Raw genomic sequence first — 18,604 nt, forward strand, 5'->3', positions numbered from 1 at the left:
GCTCTCTGACAAATTACAAGATGGCGACAGAAGCGTGGCAACTGATCACCGATTTAGCCGAGTTTACTCAATATGCAAGGCAAAGGAATACACATCCCAAGGCTATTGCAGAAGTTTCTTCTAGTAGTGAGACCCCCGCTCTCACCAAGACTTTGGGGGAGATGACCAACATACTCAAGCAACTCCAACTCAATCAACAACAACCTCCACCCCCTCCACAACAACAATGTCAACAGTTAGTCCCTTAGAAAGTATGTGGAATTTACGCTTGCTATTCTCACTATACTGATGAATGTCCACAACTCCAAGAGGACAACACCTTGGCAGCCACTAATGCTTATTACAATCGTCCGAATCAAGGGTACTATCAACAAGGCGGTAACTACAATCAAGGTTGGCAAGATAATCCCAACCAAGGATGGAGAGACAACTACAACCAAGGAGGCAAAGACAATGGTGGAAATCAAATGTGGAATAATAACTACCAACAAAACCGATATCAACAAAAGCCTCTATACCAACAACAAAATCAAGGCCAAAGATACAAACCACCTCACCAAAGGCAAGCTCAAGCACCTCAACTCAACCAACCACAAGCCCCCCAAATTACATACCTTCCTTCTTCCTCTAACGATGAGATGCTTCACTCTCTTATGCAAGGACAAAAAGAGCTGCAAGCCACAGTTGCCTCTAGTATCACCAGTCTTAACTCTACTATCCAAGCTCTTCTATCCCGTATGGACCCACACTCTACCTCCAACACTCAACCTTCAAGCTCTAATGCACTTCCCTCTCAATCTTTACCTAACCCTAAGGGTGGAATCAATGCCATCACTTTGAGGTCCGACATTACATTACAAGAGAGGTGTCCCAAGGAGCCAAGCTCAAGAGAAGACATTCAAGATGAAGAAGTTATTGAGGTAGAAGATATTGAAGACGAGGATGAGGTACAATAGGCAGTTGAAGAAAAAGTTGCTCAACCAAGGGATGGAGTATCTAAGGAAGACAATATTTTGAAAGAAGCCATTCCCATTCCTTTTCCACACCTTGCTAGGAGGACTAAAAAGCAAGTGGAGCTAGATCCCAAGATGGTGGAGATCTTCAAAAAGGTTGAGGTAACTATTCCACTTTTTGATGTTATTCGCCTGGTTTCTAAGTATGCTAAGTTTCTAATGGATTTGTGCATGAATAAGAAAAAGATCCATGATTTAGAAACTATTCCTTTGGGTAGCTCGATTTCTGCTTTGATGGGTGCTATACCGGAGAAATGTGGTGATCCCGGTCCGTGTATGGTTACTTGCACTATTGGTGGTGTACAGTTTGTGGATTGCATGTGTGACTTAGGCGCATGTGTTATCATTATGCCATTATCTGTATATGATGCTTTGAAGCTTCCACCATTGAGAAGGTCGACAGCCCGTTTTGTGTTGGCAGAAAAAAGCATAATCTTAGTGGTTGCCATTGCAGAAGACGTTTTGGTGAGCATTAATAGGCTGATCTTTCCTATTGATTTCTACATTCTAGAGATGCCTCCTAATGAATTAGGAAGACCATCCTCTATCTTGCTTGAAAGGCCATTCTTGAAAACCTCTCAGTTTAAATTGGATGCCTTCTCGGGTACATATTCCTTTGAGATTGATGGAAGAACAGTAAGTTTCAACCTTGATGAAGCTATGATAAACCCATATTTCATGAGTTATTTTGTGCTTAGTTTGAGTGATTTATTCAATCATTCACCCACTTATTCATATTAATTGCATGGTTTTACTTTCCCTTCCTTATTATGTGATGTATGTGAAAAACATGTTTCCTAAGCTTTAATATTAATTATTTTAATTACCTTTATTTCCATTCGATGCCGTGATTAGTGTGTTGAGTAGTTTCAAATTTTCTAAGGCAGAATGACTTAAAGGATGGAAAAGGAAACATACAAAAATGGAAGAAAAGCACAAAATGGAGCTTCTGAAGAAACTGGCATCCACGCGATCGCATGGACGAAGCGATCACGTGCCAAGCGCGAATCAGCAGCGACGCGGCCGCATGACTGACGCGACCGCGCGCCTTAAGCAGAACGCACATGACGCGGTCGCATGACTGACGCGACCGCGTGGCAACGAAATGCTCCGAATGACGCGACCGCGTGACCTACACGGACGCGTGACAGAGGCCACGCACCAGAAATTGCAGAAAACACTCATAGCGAATTCTGAAGCCCTTTTTGGTCCAAATCCAAGTCCAGAAGGCATAGACCAGAGGTTATAAAGTGGGGGAATGCATCCATTCAGGGAGAGCTCACATTTTTATTACTTTCCATGATTTAGATTTAGTTTTGAGAGGGAGATTCTCTCCCTTATCTCTTAGGATTAGGATTAGGATTTAGGACTTCTCTTAGTTTGTAAGAGTGACTCTGGATCCAGGTTTAATATTTACTTTAATGCTTTTATTTGTACCTATAAATGTTGCCAACTTGACTTATGAACCCTTTCCATGTTATGATTTGAATTAATGATTATTTGAGGTATTTCAGTTATTGATTGCTTTCTCCTTAATCTGTGTCACCATTGCTTTCCATCTAAGGACATTTTTATTCCAACAATTTTACTTTTCCTTTTTTGGTCTTGGTTAAGAAATCAGTAACTCAACGTTATTAAACTCAGCATAATTGATAATCGTTATCTTGCTAATTGAACTGAACTTCAATAATCCCAACTTTTTCTTAGAAAATAAATAGGATTCGAAGGTCAAACTAATTAGTCCCTTGACTTTTCTTTACTTTAGTAAAGGTTAACTAAGTGGAATTTAGATTCAACTTTCATTATTGTTGAGAGAGATAACTAAGTTGGACTTCCAATTTCTCTTACCTTGCCAAAACTTGCTTTACAGTATTTATTTATTTTAATTGCTATTCACTTTACTTGTCATTCAAATCACTTGCTTCTCACCTTCTAAACCCCGATTACAACCCATATAGCCAATAATAAGAACATACTTCCTTGCAGTTTCTTGAGAAGACGACCCGAGGTTTGAATACTCGGTTAATAATTTTAAAAGGGGTTTGTTACTTGTGACACCCAAAACATTTGTATGAAGGGATTTTTGTTGGTTTAGAGACTATATCTACAACGCGACTGTTTTTATGAACTTCTTTACTGGCAAAAATCCTCTCATCAAGCTATGAAGCATCCACCGGAAGACCACTCTATCTTCCAGTGTGATATTATTGATGAGACTGTGGCTGAAGTTCACCAAGAGACAGTTAATGAGAAGAACATGGTTCAAGGTACAAGTGTGGGAAAGCCCCGTGAGTATACTGAAGACACTTTGCCACCTCCAGTGGTTCCAGATGATCAAGTGCCAAGCCATGAGCTGAACATGGAGTTGAAGCACTTTTCACCTCACCTCAAGTATGCTTATCTCGAAGACAATCAGAAGCTCCCGGTGATTATTGCAAAGGAGCTTACTTCCCAACAAGAGGAGTGTCTGCTTAATGTACTGACAAGGAACAAGAAAACTATTGGGTGGAGTTTGGTAGACATAGTAGGTATAAGCCCTCAAGTCTGTGAGCACCGCATTTTTCTAGAGGAGGGAGCCAAGCCTATCCATCAACCTCATAGGCGGTTAAACCCCACAATTCTGGAAGTTGTGAAGAAGGAAGTGATCCGACTGCTTGAAGCTGACATTATCTATCCAATCTCAGATAGTGAGTGGGTTAGTCCAGTACAAGTGGTTCCGAAGAAGTCCGGAGTCATAATAGTGAAGAATGAGAATGTAGAACTCATGACTACAAGGGTGCAGAATTTCTGGAGAGTGTGCATCGACTACAGGCGCTTAAACTTGGCCACTCGCAAGGATCACTATCCACTACCTTTCATCGATCAAATGCTTGATCGCTTGTCAGGTAAATCACACTATTATTTTTTTAGATGGTTATATTGGTTATTTTCAGATCCATATCGCTCCAGAAGATCAGGAGAAAATAACTTTTACATGCCCCTTTGGAACGTATGCATATAAAAGAATGCCTTTTGGTTTATGTAATGCACCGGCTACGTTTCAAAGGTGCATGATGAGTATCATCTCGGATCTTCTTGAGCATTGTATGGAAGTATTTATGGATGACTTTAGTGTCTATGGTGATTCCTTCGATCTTTGTTTGGATAATCTTGCTAGAGTATTAGAAAGATGTGCTAGTTCAAACCTTGTACTTAATTTTGAAAAATGTCATTTTATGGTAAAGTAAGGTATTGTTCTAGGCCATGTTGTTTCTAATACTGGTGTATCTGTTGATCTTGCGAAAGTTGATGTTATTTCTGGTTTACCTTACCCCTCCTCTGTGAGGGAAGTCTATTTTTTTCTTGGTCATGCAGGTTTCTACCGGCATTTTATCAATGATTTTAGTAAGGTTGCACTACCCCTTTCCCGTCTGCTGCAGAAAGACGTAATTTTGACTTGAGTAAAGACTGCATGGAAGCATTTGACAAGCTGAAGATTGTCTTGACCCAAGCTCTTATTGTGAGAGGGGCTGACTGGAGTAGGCCGTTCGAGATTATGTGCGACGCATTTAACTATGCGGTAAGAGCGGCGCTGGCTCAGCACGAAGGAGAGGATCCTTACATTATTGCTTATGCTTCTAATACTTTAGATGGTGCCCAGTCTAATTATACTACCACTGAAAAGGAACTGTTAGCCATTGTTTTTGCTTTGGATAAATTTCGGGCTTATTTACTTAGAACAAATGTGGTAGTATATTCAGACCATGCGGCTTTGAAATACTTGTTGGCTAAGAAAGAGTCTAAACCAAGGTTAATCCGTTGGATATTGTTATTGAAAGAGTTTGATTTAGAAATCAAAGATAGGAGTGGTTCCCAAAATTTGGTGGCGAATCCCTTGAGTCGCCTAAAACATATTAAAAGTGACTCCACTCCTATCAATGATGTATTTCCACTTGATAGCTTGCAAGCAATATCTGAGGTGGTTCCTTGGTATGCACCCATAGCTAATTATTTGGTTAGTCGCACCTTTCCTCAAAATTTTTCTAAGCATCAAAAGGACGAGCTCAAGAGCGAGTCCAATTATTACATATAGGATGACCCATATTTGTGCAGATGTGGTGCTAACTAAATAATTAGAAGGTGTATTTCACAATCCAAAATCCAGTCTATTTTAGAGGCATGCCACTCTTCTGAGAGTGGTGGACACTTTGGTCTTCAAAGAACTGCAAGAAAAATTTTAGACTGCAGATTTTGGTGGCCACACTTTTTAAGAATGCTAATATTTTCTGTGACTCTTGCCACCAATGCCAAAGATTTGGAAACATATCCAAGAGGAATGAGATGCCCCAACAACTCATGTTGTTTTGTGAAATTTTTTATGTTTGGGGTATTGACTTCATAGGTCCATTTCCAAACTCGAATGATTTCTTATATATTCTGTTAGCTGTTGATTATGTTTCTAAATGGATAGAAGCAATTTCTACCCGTACTGATGATGCTAACGTGGTTGTTTCTTTTGTTAGGAATAATATTATTTGTCACTTTAGATCACCACGAGCAATCATGAGTGATCAAGGCTCTCATTTTTGTAACAGAAGATTGACAGGTTTGATGATGAAACATGGCATCATTCACAAGGTGGTGACGGCTTACCATCCCCAAACAAATGGCCAAGCCGAGGTGTTTAATAGAGAGATCAAGTGCATACTCGAGAAGATTGTTAAACCTCATTGAAGGGACTGGAGCTCTAGGCTTGGAGATGCGCTGTGAGCTTATCGGACAGCTTACAAGACACCCATCGGCATGAGTCCATTCTGCCTAGTCTATGGAAAGGCTTGTCACCTTCCGATGGAGGTGGAACACAAGGCTTACTGGGCTGTGAAGGAATGCAACTCACGATTGGGAGGAGCCGGAATTGAAAGAAAATTACAACTGGAGGAATTGGAGTGCCTTCGGCTAGAAGCGTATGAAAACTCAAGGCTCTACAAAGAAAAGGTGAAGGCGGTACATGACAAGAACATTAAGAGAAGGGAGTTTAGAGATGGAGATCAAGTCCTTCTCTACAACTCAAGGTTGAGGTTAATGGCGGGCAAACTGAGGTCAAGGTGGGATGGACCCTACATGGTGGAGAAAGTGGAACTGTATGGAGTTGTCCACCTAAGTCACCCCTCAAGCCCTACCTTCTTCAAAGTCAATGGCCACCGTTTGAAGCTGTATCATGGTGTGAAAGTGAAGAACAACAAGGAGCTGGAGATCTTCCTCTTGAAGGATCCAGCAAAGAAAGAGGACTGAGCCTATGGACCGTCCAACTTAAGGACGTTAAAGAAAAGTGCTAGGTGGGAGGAAACCCACCATGGTATGATCTTCCTTTTTCTTTCATGGTTCTATTTTATTTATTTGCTTATATTTGTTTCATTACTTCTCTTTGTTAATTTTTCCATAAGCACATTTCCCTTTTGTTCTGAGTATTATAAAAAAAAAGTACATCCCACGCATAAGCGTCATCGACGCGCACACGTCGTAGGGATGTTGGCGCTCTCCGGTACATTTTCCTTAGAGTTGGGCTGGAACTGTGCGGGTGGGGTACCTGGCACATAACCCACTCCACGCGTATGCGTCACCAGCAATTTCACCATCTCATGCATGTACATGAGCAACGCTCATACGTCGTATGGCAATTCGGCACACTCTGGTATAAAAACCCGAGAGTTGTGCCAGCACTATGCTAGAATCGTGTGTTTGGCACGACAAGCACTCATGCGTATGCATGACTGATGCATATGCATCACTGATATTTCTGCTAACCCACGCGTACGTGTGGGCGATGCGCACGTGTCATAGCGCCGAATCAATTAAACTAGCGCGCCGCGCAGACCTCTGTTCATTTCACTATTCTTTTCTTTCTCTAATCCTAACACTTCTTCACTCTTCTTCTTTCTTTCTTTCTACTTCTTCCTTCTTTCTTCTTCTCCCCTGATGCACGAAAACTTGTCTCTCAACAAATTTTTGCCAGCAAGTGTACTGGATTGTCGTCAAGTAAAAACTTACAATAGAGTGAGGTCGAATCCCAAAGGGATTGATTGGTTGATCAACTTTAACTGGAGGGGTGTTCTAGTTGAATTAGGCAGATTTGAATTTGGAATTGCAGAAAATTAAATGGCGGAAAAAGTAAGTTGCGAAGAATATAAATGATTGAATGTAAATTGTAAAATGTAAAGAGCAGAAATTAAAGTGCAGAAAAATAAATGGGAATGGGGTGGTTAAGCATAAAAGTAAATAACAGAAATTAAAGAGAATCGGTAGATCAGAGATGGGGAATTCATTGGGCTTAGGAGATATTGCATTCTCTGGATCAAGTTCATTTTCATCTCTTCCTCAATCAAGATACTCATTGATTTTCTTGGCAATCTTAGGTGATTGGATTCCAATGTCTTGGCTCACCAATCTCTCTAAGCTTGAACAATTGTCCAATGTCTTAATTTAATTGTTCATGGGAAGAGATGAAGTATGGTCACTGATTATACCACATGTTTTTCTAAATCAAAGTATTGGTAGGATTACATGTCACTATATCCATCCAACCCTTAATCCAGTCCAATATGAGAAAGCATTTCTAGCATGATTTCCTCATCCCTCTCTCGAGGCTCAAAGGAAACCCAATTATGAACAGCTTCTCCGTCGAGCCAACTGCTTAATTGAAATAAGATCGAAAGCTTTCTAGCAAAATATAGAGAAAAGAAAGAAAAAAAAGAATGAAAACTATTATTGATCCATTGAATTACAATAGAGCTCCCTAACCCAATGAAAGGGGTTTAGTTGTTCATAGCTCTGGAAATGGAAATTGAAATCAAAAAGTACATTGAAAGTAAACTAAAATCTACAGAGAAAGTAAAATTGGGTAGAGTTACAATACTCAATGTGTCAGCCCCCCCTTATAACTTAAACTCGTATCTATTTATACACTTTCTTCATTCAATCTTCAAGTACTTGGACTGGGCCCTTTAGCCTCTGTTGAAGCTAGTTGGAAGTGGCCTTTAGTGACGTTGATGGAGACGTTTGGGAGTTAACGTTTTATACTCTGCATGGGTGCCTTTTGTATTGAAGTTAGATTGGTGTTGAAGCTCACATTGGAGTTCAATGTTTGAGCGCAAACATTGGGTCAAACTTTGCCAAATGAGGCTGGGATGTTGGCCCTGAAGTTTGACCCAACGTTGGACTCAATGTTGGACTAAACGTTTAAGCAAAAACGTTAGCCTACTCACGCGTACGCATCGATGAACTTTTTCCAACTCCAGATTCTTGAAATTTATCGCGCACATTGGAGGTAACGTTGGACCCCTAACGTTCCCTCAAATGTTGGCACCCCTTCACCTTGGCGTTGCCAGCAAAGTTGGAGCACCAACTTTGGCTCCAACGTTGCACCATCATTGTAGTTGACGGTATAGTTGGAGGTCCAACTATAGCCCTTTTGCATGAGTAGTTGGAGGTCCAACTATGACTCTAACTATGGCCTTTCTCATGGCAACGTTTAGGGTTTGAGGTCCAACTTTGGGCTCAAACGTTGCCTTGTTTTGTAGTTGGAGGTCCAACTATGACTCCAACTATCCACCTTTCTTGGCCAACATTTGAGGCATAGTTGCAGCACTAACTTTGGCTCCAACTATGCACCTCTTGAGTATAATGTTTGAGGCAATGTTGGAGCACCAACTTTAGCTCCAACGTTGCTTCCCCTTGCTTCCTTCCATGCCCTTTTTGTTGCTTGTTTGCTTTCCCTTTCTTAGCTTCCTTTCCACCTATCATCAACCAAACACTTGCATCAAAGTTTGCTATAATCACAAGATATTTGCATCATTCAATCATCAAGCAAAATTTGCATAAAATCTTGTGAAAAGCATACAAATAACCAAGTTTGATTGAATCAATGGGTGCATAAAATTCTTATCCAAATAGTTACTTATAGCTCAAGAAAGTGCATAAAACCTAATGAAAACAAAAGAAAAAGGCTTGTGATAAACCCCTATTTTATGATTCATCTTGTGCTCAATTGAGTGTTTTTATCAATTCTTCATCCATTTATTCATATAAATTGCATGGTTTCCTATGCCTTAAAAATATTAATTGTCCTTTATTACCATTCGATGCCGTGATCTGTGTCTTAAGTATTTTCAGGCTTCATATGGCAGGAATGACTTAGAGGACAGAAAAGAAACATGCAAAAATGGAAGGAACGCACAAAATAAAGTTTTGAAGAAAATGGCAGCGACGGCACGCATGGACGACGCAGACGCATGCCTGGCGCAGAGCACAAATGACGCGTACGCGTGGCAAGGAAAATCTCCAATTGACGCACACGCATGACACACGCGCACGCGTGACGGATGCCACGTGCAGAAAATTACAAAAGTCGCCTCCAGCGATTTCTGGGCCCTTTTTTGGCCCAAATCCAAGCCTAGAAACACAGAATAGAGGCTGGAGAATGGGAAAATCAATTGATTGATTCAACATTCATTCAACAACATTCATAATTTTATGTTTGAGATGTAGTTTTCTAGAGAGAGAGGCTCTCTCCTCTCTCTTAGGTTTTAGGATTAGGATTTCTTCGTTTACTTCATTCCAAGTTCAATGTTCCTTTGAAAGTAAGGAACAAGTAATTTAAATGACAAGTAAAATAAATAAATAACTGTAAAATACACTTTTGGCAAGGTATGAGAAATTGGAAGTCCTATCCTAGTTATCCTTATCAATGGTGATGAAAATTGAGTCTTACTCCCACTTAGTTAGCCTTTACTAAAGCAAGGGAAGATCAAGTGGATTAATTAGTCTGATCTTCAGGTTCTAGTCAATTCCTGAGAAAGGACTGGAATTATTGAAGTTCAATTCAATTAGCAAAGATAACAATTATCGATCACGTTGAGTTTGATAACTCCTGAGTTACTGATTTCTTAACCAAGACCAAAAGAGGAAAGTAAATCTACTCGAATAAAAATATCTTCAGGTTGGAATTAACAATAGCATAAACAAAAGAAAGAAATCATAAACTGAAATACCTCAAATAACATTAATTAAGAGAATTATTTATAACATAGAAAAGTTCATAAATTAAATTGAGAAGATAATAAAAAGGAAAGTTGAACCTGATAAAAAGGGACAATCATGAAAGCAAGAAAAATCCTAAATCCTAATCCTAGGAGAGAGAGGAGAGAACCTCTCTCTAAAAACTATATCTAAATCATCAAAAGTAAAAATTGGAGACTCTCCCTTGAATGGATGCATTCTCCTACTTTATAACCTCTAATATGTGCTTTCTGTACTTGGATCTGGGCCAAAAAGGGATTTAGAAATTGCTGGGAGCGTTTTCTGTAATTTCTGGTACGTGGCTTCTGTCACGCGTTCACGTGGGTCACGTGGTCGCGTCATCTGAAGTTTTCCTTATTACGTGTTCACTTTGGTCATGCGTCCGCGTCATCTGTGTTCTGGTCAAGGCACGCGTTCGCGTCATTCACGCGTTCGCATCGCGCTCTCTTCGCGCTGGGCATGCGGCCGCGTCGTCCACGCGTTCGCGTCGCTGCCAGTTTCTTCAAAAACTCTATTTTGTGCTTTTCTTCCATTTTTGTATGTTTCCTTTCCATCCTTTAAGTCATTCATGCCTTAGAAGATCTGAAACTACTCAACACATAAATCACGGCTGATGTGTGGAAAACGATCCAACACAAAACTCACCGGCAAGTGCACTGGGTCGCATCAAGTAATAATAACTCACGGGAGTGAGGTCGATCCCACAGGGATTGAAGGATTGAGCAATTTTAGTTTAATGGTTGATTTAGTCAAGCGAATCAAGATTTGGTTGAGATATTTGTGATTTGCAGAATTTAAATTGCATGGAAAATAAAGGGAATGGGTAATTCGCATGAAATTAAAGAGCAAAGAAAGTAAATAAGCTGAATCTTAAAGTGCAAGTAATATAAATTGCAGAAACTTAGATCGCAAGAAATGTAAATTGCAGAATCTTAAAGTGCAAGAAATGTAAATGGCTTGAATTGTAAAGGGAATTGGGAATTGGATTTGCAGAAATTAAACAGAGGAAAGTAAATCTCAACAAACAGAAGAGTAGAGGATGCCTTGGATTGAATCGGATCTAAAACAGAGATATAAAAGAGTTTGAAAAGCAGTAAACAGAGAATTCGAAAATGGGAATGCAGATCTCAGGACTCAAGAGACTAGATAACCGAGTCTAGATCTCAATGCCTTCCTAGATCCAACAAGAATAATTGCAAAGGAAATGTAAATTGCAGAGAAAGTAGAAGAAGAAGCAATTAACAGAAACTGAAATTCAATGATGCAGAAAATTAAACAAGATCCCAAGGTGAGATTGAAACAGAATTTCTTCAATTCTCCACCCAAGATCCGAAGCAAGAAAAGTAAAGAGTATTCAAGCAAGAACAAGGAAGAAGAGAGATCAATTCTCTTCCAGATTCTCTTGAATTCAAACAACAATGCCAAAATGTAAAGGTGAGCTCTCTACAAAACTACCAAATCAAAACCGAAAAGAAAGCTCCCCTAAAACTTAAATCTTAAGCTATTTATACACTTTCTTCAAATGGTCTTCAAGCCTTGAATTGGGCCTTTGCTCTTGATGGAATTGGGTTGATAGAGGCCTTGGTTGATTGCTCTTGGAGTTGGAGAGAAACCCATTGTGAACCGGGCCATGAATCATAAAAGTTTGAGTAAAAGTTTGAGTAAAAGTTTGAGGCAAACTTTTACTCAAACTTTTTATACCAGCTGCCCTCATTTGCTGCTACCAACGTTTGGGCTAAAGTTTGAGGTCAAACTTTTAGCCAAACGTTGGGCCTTCTTGCATGCATGTTAGGGTACTACTTTGTCTGCTTGTCAACGTTGTAAATTTCATGTCCACTATAGACTATTATATATGGTTAGAAAGCTCTGAATGTCAGCTTTCTAACCCAATTGGAATCACCTCAATTGGACATCTACAACTCATGTTATGCTCATTTTAAGAGGACAAGGTTGCTGGCTTTGGTGTGCAGCGTTTGAGGTAAAGTTTGCCTCAAACGTGGTCGAAAACGCCAGTTCTGGAGGCTCAAACATATTGTCCACCCCATACTATTATATATTGTTGGAAAACTCTGAATGTATACTTTCCAATGATATTGGAAGCGCATCATTTGGAGCTCTACAGCTCGAGTTATACTCCGTCGAAGGTGCAGAGGTCAGTTGGCCTCACTGCAGGTTGCCACCATGTTCGTTTATGCACATTACGGGGCAGTTTTCTCCCTCAATTTTAGTGTCCACCATGCAGTGCCATATATGCTTGGAAAGCTCTCGATTCCTACTTTCCATTGCTTTTTGAATCACCTCATTTGGAGCTCTGTAGCTCAAGTTATTCTTGTTGGAAGTATACCCCTTTAGGCTGTTGTGGTGTGTGGCGCCAACGTTTGCCAAAAAGCTTGAGGCAAACGTTGGCGCAAGATTTTTCCTCCAGGGTGTTTGTTTTGTGGTGCCAACATTTGCCAAAAAGCTTGAGGCAAACGTTGGCGCAAGCTTTTGCTCCCTCCAGGGTGTAGTCAAGCTCCTCCAAAAGTTTGAGCTAAAGTTTGAGGCAAACTTTAGCTCAAGCTTTTTTTTATCCTCTCTTGCTCTTTGTTTTGAGCCACGCTTTTCTTCCTTTAGGCCACGCTTCTCTTCCTTGATTTGGTCATGGGTCACGCTTTTAGAAGCGTGGCTTAAGCCTCCAAAGTGTGCTCCAACTTCAAAGTGTGCCCAAAATTCCTCTTTTCTTCTTTTTAGCTTATTTTGTGCTCTTTTTGCTTCTTTTTCTTCTTATTTCCTACAAAGTTTATCAAATCAAAAGATCAAAGAAATATACCATTTAAGCACCAAAGAATGCAATATTTAAGCACTAATCATAAATTTCTTGTATGAAAAAGCATAGAAAAACATGACATGGTGACATGTCATCACAACACCAAACTTAAACCTTGCTTGTCCCCAAGCAAGAAAAGAATCATGCATTTAAAGATTGACAATCCAAGGTAAGAAGAGTAGCAACTCAATTTTCATGGTAAGCTAGTTTTCTAAGCATGCTACAATCGCAAAAGAGATGTAAATGATTGATGTTTCTATCTAGCTCAATTTATGAAATCTTTCTCTTATATTTCTTCCTTGAAACAAGCTTTTGATTTTTCTTATTAGCTTCTCCTTTTGGGTGCTTTGCCCCATGAGTTAATAACAAAGCTACGACTTCTAAATGCTTTGTTTTCAAGTATTACCACTTGATACATAAGCACCACAAGCATTTGATTAGAGGACTTCATTAAGCTCATTTGTTTCTTTTCTTTTCTTGACTCTCTAATCATTGATGCTCAGAGCCTTGAGCTTTGAGGGAGTGCTTTTGCACTTGAGCCTAGCCTTGACTTCTAAGTGTTTTGTTTTCAAGCATTTGGCTTGATACATAAACACCACAAGCACTTAACAAATAAATTGCTATTGGTACTCAGAGCCTTCAGCTTTCTCATTCTTTCCCTTTTTCTTTTCTTGCTTTATTTTGCATTTGCTTTCAAGGTTTTCATGATTTTAAAAGATTTCACAAAACGTGCTAGATGAAAACTTCAATTAAATAAAATCTAATGCAATTAAGCAACAATCAAACATACTAGCTTCCCAATACTTTTATGCACATGCTAAAATCTTCTTTAATGCCTTGTTTGTTTATGATCATGATACTTTGTTGCTTTTGAATTCACAAAACTCAAGTTGGTAATCATAATGACACAGCACCATGTTGCAAATCAAGATTCAATTCATGCTTTATTCATACACACATGTAAACAGAAAGGATGAAGACAATCATGCAATTTAAGTGCTGGAAACAAATGAGGAGAAAAGGAACTCTACAACCTTGTAGTTTATCTTCATTATTGTTGTCCTTTTCCTCTATTCTTCCTCCTTCCCTTGCCAAACTCAGAATGCTTGCTTATCCTCAAGCAACAATTAGAACCATGGCTATGGGGCTAAGATGGATCATGAGTGTCTTACACAATGAAAAGTTAGTAGTACATGTGTTCTAAGCAAGCAAAATTAAAGATAATAATCAAGGCACAAGAGATAGAGACATTGTGATTGCAAATTTAAGAAGGTGAGCATAATACTTTGCATAAAGAATAAGTGGCACACCAAACTTAGTGTGACACTTTCACTTAGAATTAATGCAAGTATCTTGTAAGGATTAGAACCAAATTTTGTTGCATAGCAACACCAAACTTAGAATGCAACCACATGTCAATTTATTTGAAATAAAATTAAACGAAAGAAACTGTTATATGTTAAATACAATCACCAAGCCAAGAATCTGTCATGTATAAAGCTCTCTTGGTAATGTATTAACAAACACAGTAAATAAGCAAACTAAACTGAAAGCATTAAAAACAAAGAATTAACTAAAGTAAACAGAGTAACAAAATATCAAACCAAAAGAAAATTAACACTGCAAAGACATTATGGTTATGCAGACAAGTGGTGTTGCTGAATGATTTGCATAGAAAAATAAGTGGCACACCAAACTTAGAATCTTGGTGTGTCACTTTCATGTAAAATTGATGCAATCATCCATGAAGATGGAAAACAGTTTGTTGCAGGGCAACACCAAACTTAGAATGTAACCATATGCCAATTTATTGAATTTAAACAAAGCAAAGAAAGAAAATAAAGCAGAGAAAAAGAAAAAAATGTTACCTACGGTTGGGTTACCTCCCAACAAGTGCTCTTTTAGTGTCATTAGGTTGACATGTTGTCTTTCACTTTCTTCCTCTTCTTCCAGTTTGTTAAGAGGAATGACCTCAAAGGAGGAGAAGATTCAGCTACTATCCCTTGTCTTGGCCTTTTCTCAGCAAGCTTTCTTTTGCAATTGGCTTGATTGATCTTGCTTGCTGGATAAGGGACAGGATTGGTGCTCTTGCTAGTTGCCTTCACTCCTTTGGATTCAAGACTTGGTTGCTGTGTGATTATTGGAGTTTTGTATTCATCCAAAGCCTTTTGAACTGGTGGTTCCATGAACTCCTCCTTCATGTACTTCTCTGCCTCACTTGAGTTTGGATTCTCTGGAATGACTTCCTCACTTTCTTGCTCCTCCACTCCTTTCTTTGCACTCAACATTTGCTTTAATAGCTCTTTCATGGAGGAGGTTTGTTGATCTTCCCAAGCTTTCTTCATCTCCTCTTCATACCTTTCAATCATGGATTCAAGTGTTGAGGCGTTTTGGTCCAGGGAGGTTTGTGAGAGTTGTGAGTTGCCATGTGCTCTTGTTATCTCAAGTGTAGTTTCAGGTTCAAATACCTCCACCACCTCATTCTTCATTGAAGGTTTGCTTGATATAGGGGCCTCTTCACCTTCCTTCTTTAGCACTTTCCTTGCTTCAGTTGAGTGTGACTTCTTTTGATTGTTCTCCTCCATTCCTTCTTCACAACTTTCCATCAAGTCCTTTGGGAGGGAATCTTTGTGTTCTATTGTCACTTCAATTAGTTCTTGTGAATGTAAAATCCTTGGCTCATGTTCCTCATTCTTCAGTACAATTTCACTTGACACAGGGACCTTTGGTTCTTGTTTTTCCACTTCCTCACCCACAAATTGGTCTTCATCCTCACTGTTTGATGGTTCTAAGTTCCCCCTTGTTTGCTCTAAGGACCCATTCATCTTCTTAAGGATGGTTTTTTTCCAGGATGGGGATTTTGTGTATCTTTCCACGAGTTTTCTGTGTATTTCAATGGCTTGGAGGTAATCCTCATCTGTTGGTTCAAGAGATAAAGGTTGAGAGTAATTTTGGTGACATGGATGTGTTGTGGTGAAGTTGTGTTGAGGGGTGTGGAATGAATTGTGTGATTGATGGGGTAACTTGTATGGATTTTGGAGGAAACTTTGTGTTGAGGCATAATCAAGTGATGAAGAATTTTCAAATGAGAAACTAGGACGTGAGGGTGGATGCTCTTCCATTCTTTGGTGATGCTTCCATCCACCATGAGGATAATGATATGAATCATTTTGTGGTGGTGGTTGGTATCCCATATGATTTTTTTGCTCATCTTGTGTCTCTAAAGCAAGTCTCCATGAATTGGAGTGCTCAGAATGTGTATTTTCTTGGTGATATTCCCAGCCACCATTAGAGATTGGTGATGGTGGGTAATATCCTATAAAATTTGTTTGATCATAAGATGAGTTGAACTCCATTTGAATTTTGTAAAACACAACACCAAATAAAATTGAAATTCATGTTTCAGATGATATTTGCTTAGTGAGGCAAAAACACAAACACCTTGGTTTCAAGAACAAAAACAAAGAAAACGCTTAATCTAGACTTCTCACCCACTTAATCATTGTTGATCTAAATCAATCCCCGGCAACGGCGCCAAAAACTTGATGTGCGGAAAACGATCCAACACAAAACTCACCGGCAAGTGCACCGGGTCGCATCAAGTAATAATAACTCACGGGAGTGAGGTCGATCCCACAGGGATTGAAGGATTGAGCAATTTTAGTTTAGTGGTTGATTTAGTCAAGCGAATCAAGATTTGGTTGAGAGATTTGTGATTTGCAGAATTTAAATTGCATGGAAAATAAAGGGAATGGGTAATTCGCATGAAATTAAAGAGCAAAGAAAGTAAATAAGCTGAATCTTAAAGTGCAAGTAATATAAATTGCAGAAACTTAGATCGCAAGAAATGTAAATTACAGAATCTTAAAGTGCAAGAAATGTAAATGGCTTGAATTGTAAAGGGAATTGGGAATTGGATTTGCAGAAATTAAACAGAGGAAAGTAAATCTCAACAAACAGAAGAGTAGAGGATGCCTTGGATTGAATCGGATCTAAAACAGAGATATAAAAGAGTTTGAAAAGCAGTAAACAGAGAATTCGAAAATGGGAATCCAGATCTCAGGACTCAAGAGACTAGATAACCGAGTCTAGATCTCAATACCTTCCTAGATCCAACAAGAACAATTGCAAAGGAAATGTAAATTGCAGAGAAAGTAGAAGAAGAAGCAATTAACAGAAACTGAAATTCAATGATACGGAAAATTAAACAAGATCCCAAGGTGAGATTGAAACAGAATTTCTTCAATTCTCCACCCAAGATCCGAAGCAAGAAAAGTAAAGAGTATTCAAGCAAGAACAAGGAAGAAGAGAGATCAATTCTCTTCCAGATTCTCTTGAATTCAAACAACAATGCCAAAATGTAAAGGTGAGCTCTCTACAAAACTACCAAATCAAAACCGAAAAGAAAGCTCCCCTAAAACTTAAATCTTAAGCTATTTATACACTTTCTTCAAATGGTCTTTAAGCCTTGAATTGGGCCTTTGCTCTTGATGGAATTGGGTTGATAGAGGCCTTGGTTGATTGCTCTTGGAGTTGGAGAGAAACCCATTGTGAACCGGGCCATGAATCATAAAAATTTGATTAAAAGTTTGAGGCAAACTTTTACTCAAACTTTTTATACCAGCTGCCCTCATTTGCTGCTACCAACGTTTGGGCTAAAGTTTGAGGTCAAACTTTTAGCCAAACGTTGGGCCTTCTTGCATGCATGTTGAGGTACTACTTTGTCTGCTTGTCAACGTTGCAAATTTTATGTCCACTATAGACTATTATATATGGTTAGAAAGCTCTGAATGTCAGATTTCTAACACAATTGGAATCACCTCAATTGGACATCTACAACTCATGTTATGCTCATTTGAAGAGGACAAGGTCGCTGGCTTTGGTGTGCAGCGTTTGAGGTAAAGTTTGCCTCAAACGTGGTCGAAAACGCCAGTTCTGGAGGCTCAAACATATTGTTCACCCCATACTATTATATATTGTTGGAAAGCCCTGAATGTCTACTTTCCAATGCCATTGGAAGCGCATCATTTGGAGCTCTACAGCTCGAGTTATACTCCGTCGAAGGTGCAGAGGTCAGTTGGCCTCACTGCAGGTTGCCACCATGTTCGTTTATACACATTACGGGGCAGTTTTCTCCCTCAATTTTAGTGTCCACCATGCAGTGCCATATATGCTTGGAAAGCTCTCGATTCCTACTTTCCATTGCTTTTTGAATCACCTCATTTGGAGCTCTGTAGCTCAAGTTATTCTTGTTGGAAGTATACCCCTTTAGGCTGTTGTGGTGTGTGGCGCCAACGTTTGCCAAAAAGCTTGAGGCAAACGTTGGCGCAAGATTTTTCCTCCAGGGTGTTTGTTTTGTGGTGCCAACGTTTGCCAATAAGCTTGAGGCAAACGTTGGCGCAAGCTTTTGCTCCCTCCAGGGTGTAGTCAAGCTCCTCCAAAAGTTTGAGCTAAAGTTTGAGGCAAACTTTAGCTCAAGCTTTTTTTTATCCTCTCTTGCTCTTTGTTTTGAGCCACGCTTTTCTTCCTTTGGGCCACGCTTCTCTTCCTTGATTTGGTCATGGGTCACGCTTTTAGAAGCGTGGCCTAAGCCTCCAAAGTGTGCTCCAACTTCAAAGTGTGCCCAAAATTCCTCTTTTCTTCTTTTTAGCTTATTTTGTGCTCTTTTTGCTTCTTTTTCTTCTTATTTCCTACAAAGTTTATCAAATAAAAATATCAAAGAAATATACCA

The 18,604-nt window shown here is 39.4% G+C and overlaps 1 protein-coding gene across 1 annotated transcript; it reads left to right on the forward strand.

Moving 5' to 3' along the window:
- Positions 1-1,247: 1,247 nt before the first annotated feature.
- On the forward strand, positions 1,248-5,726 carry LOC148574686 (uncharacterized). The gene is made up of 5 exons (XM_088505931.1): positions 1,248-1,617; positions 3,242-3,844; positions 4,254-4,313; positions 4,433-4,802; positions 5,588-5,726. The coding sequence occupies exons 1-5, from the start codon at positions 1,248-1,250 to the stop codon at positions 5,724-5,726; spliced, it is 1,542 nt and encodes a 513-aa protein (XP_088362057.1).
- Positions 5,727-18,604: the final 12,878 nt, after the last annotated feature.

This window comes from Arachis ipaensis, chromosome B2 (genome assembly GCF_059453495.1).
Source record: "Arachis ipaensis isolate K30076 ecotype BB chromosome B2, ASM5945349v1, whole genome shotgun sequence".
In the NCBI taxonomy this organism is placed as follows: domain Eukaryota; kingdom Viridiplantae; phylum Streptophyta; class Magnoliopsida; order Fabales; family Fabaceae; genus Arachis; species Arachis ipaensis.

What these genes read in the sequence shown, in the direction of transcription:
- LOC148574686 (XM_088505931.1), top strand. Translation starts at nt 1,248, where the DNA reads ATGGGTGCTATACCGGAGAAATGTGGTGATCCCGGTCCGTGTATGGTT. An exon ending in GAAAGTTGATGTTATTTCTG is followed by an intron (nt 4,314 to 4,432) that starts GTTTACCTTACC and finishes CGTCTGCTGCAG; the next exon opens with AAAGACGTAATTTTGACTTG. An exon ending in AAGAAAGAGTCTAAACCAAG is followed by an intron (nt 4,803 to 5,587) that starts GTTAATCCGTTG and finishes TTTTTGTAACAG; the next exon opens with AAGATTGACAGGTTTGATGA.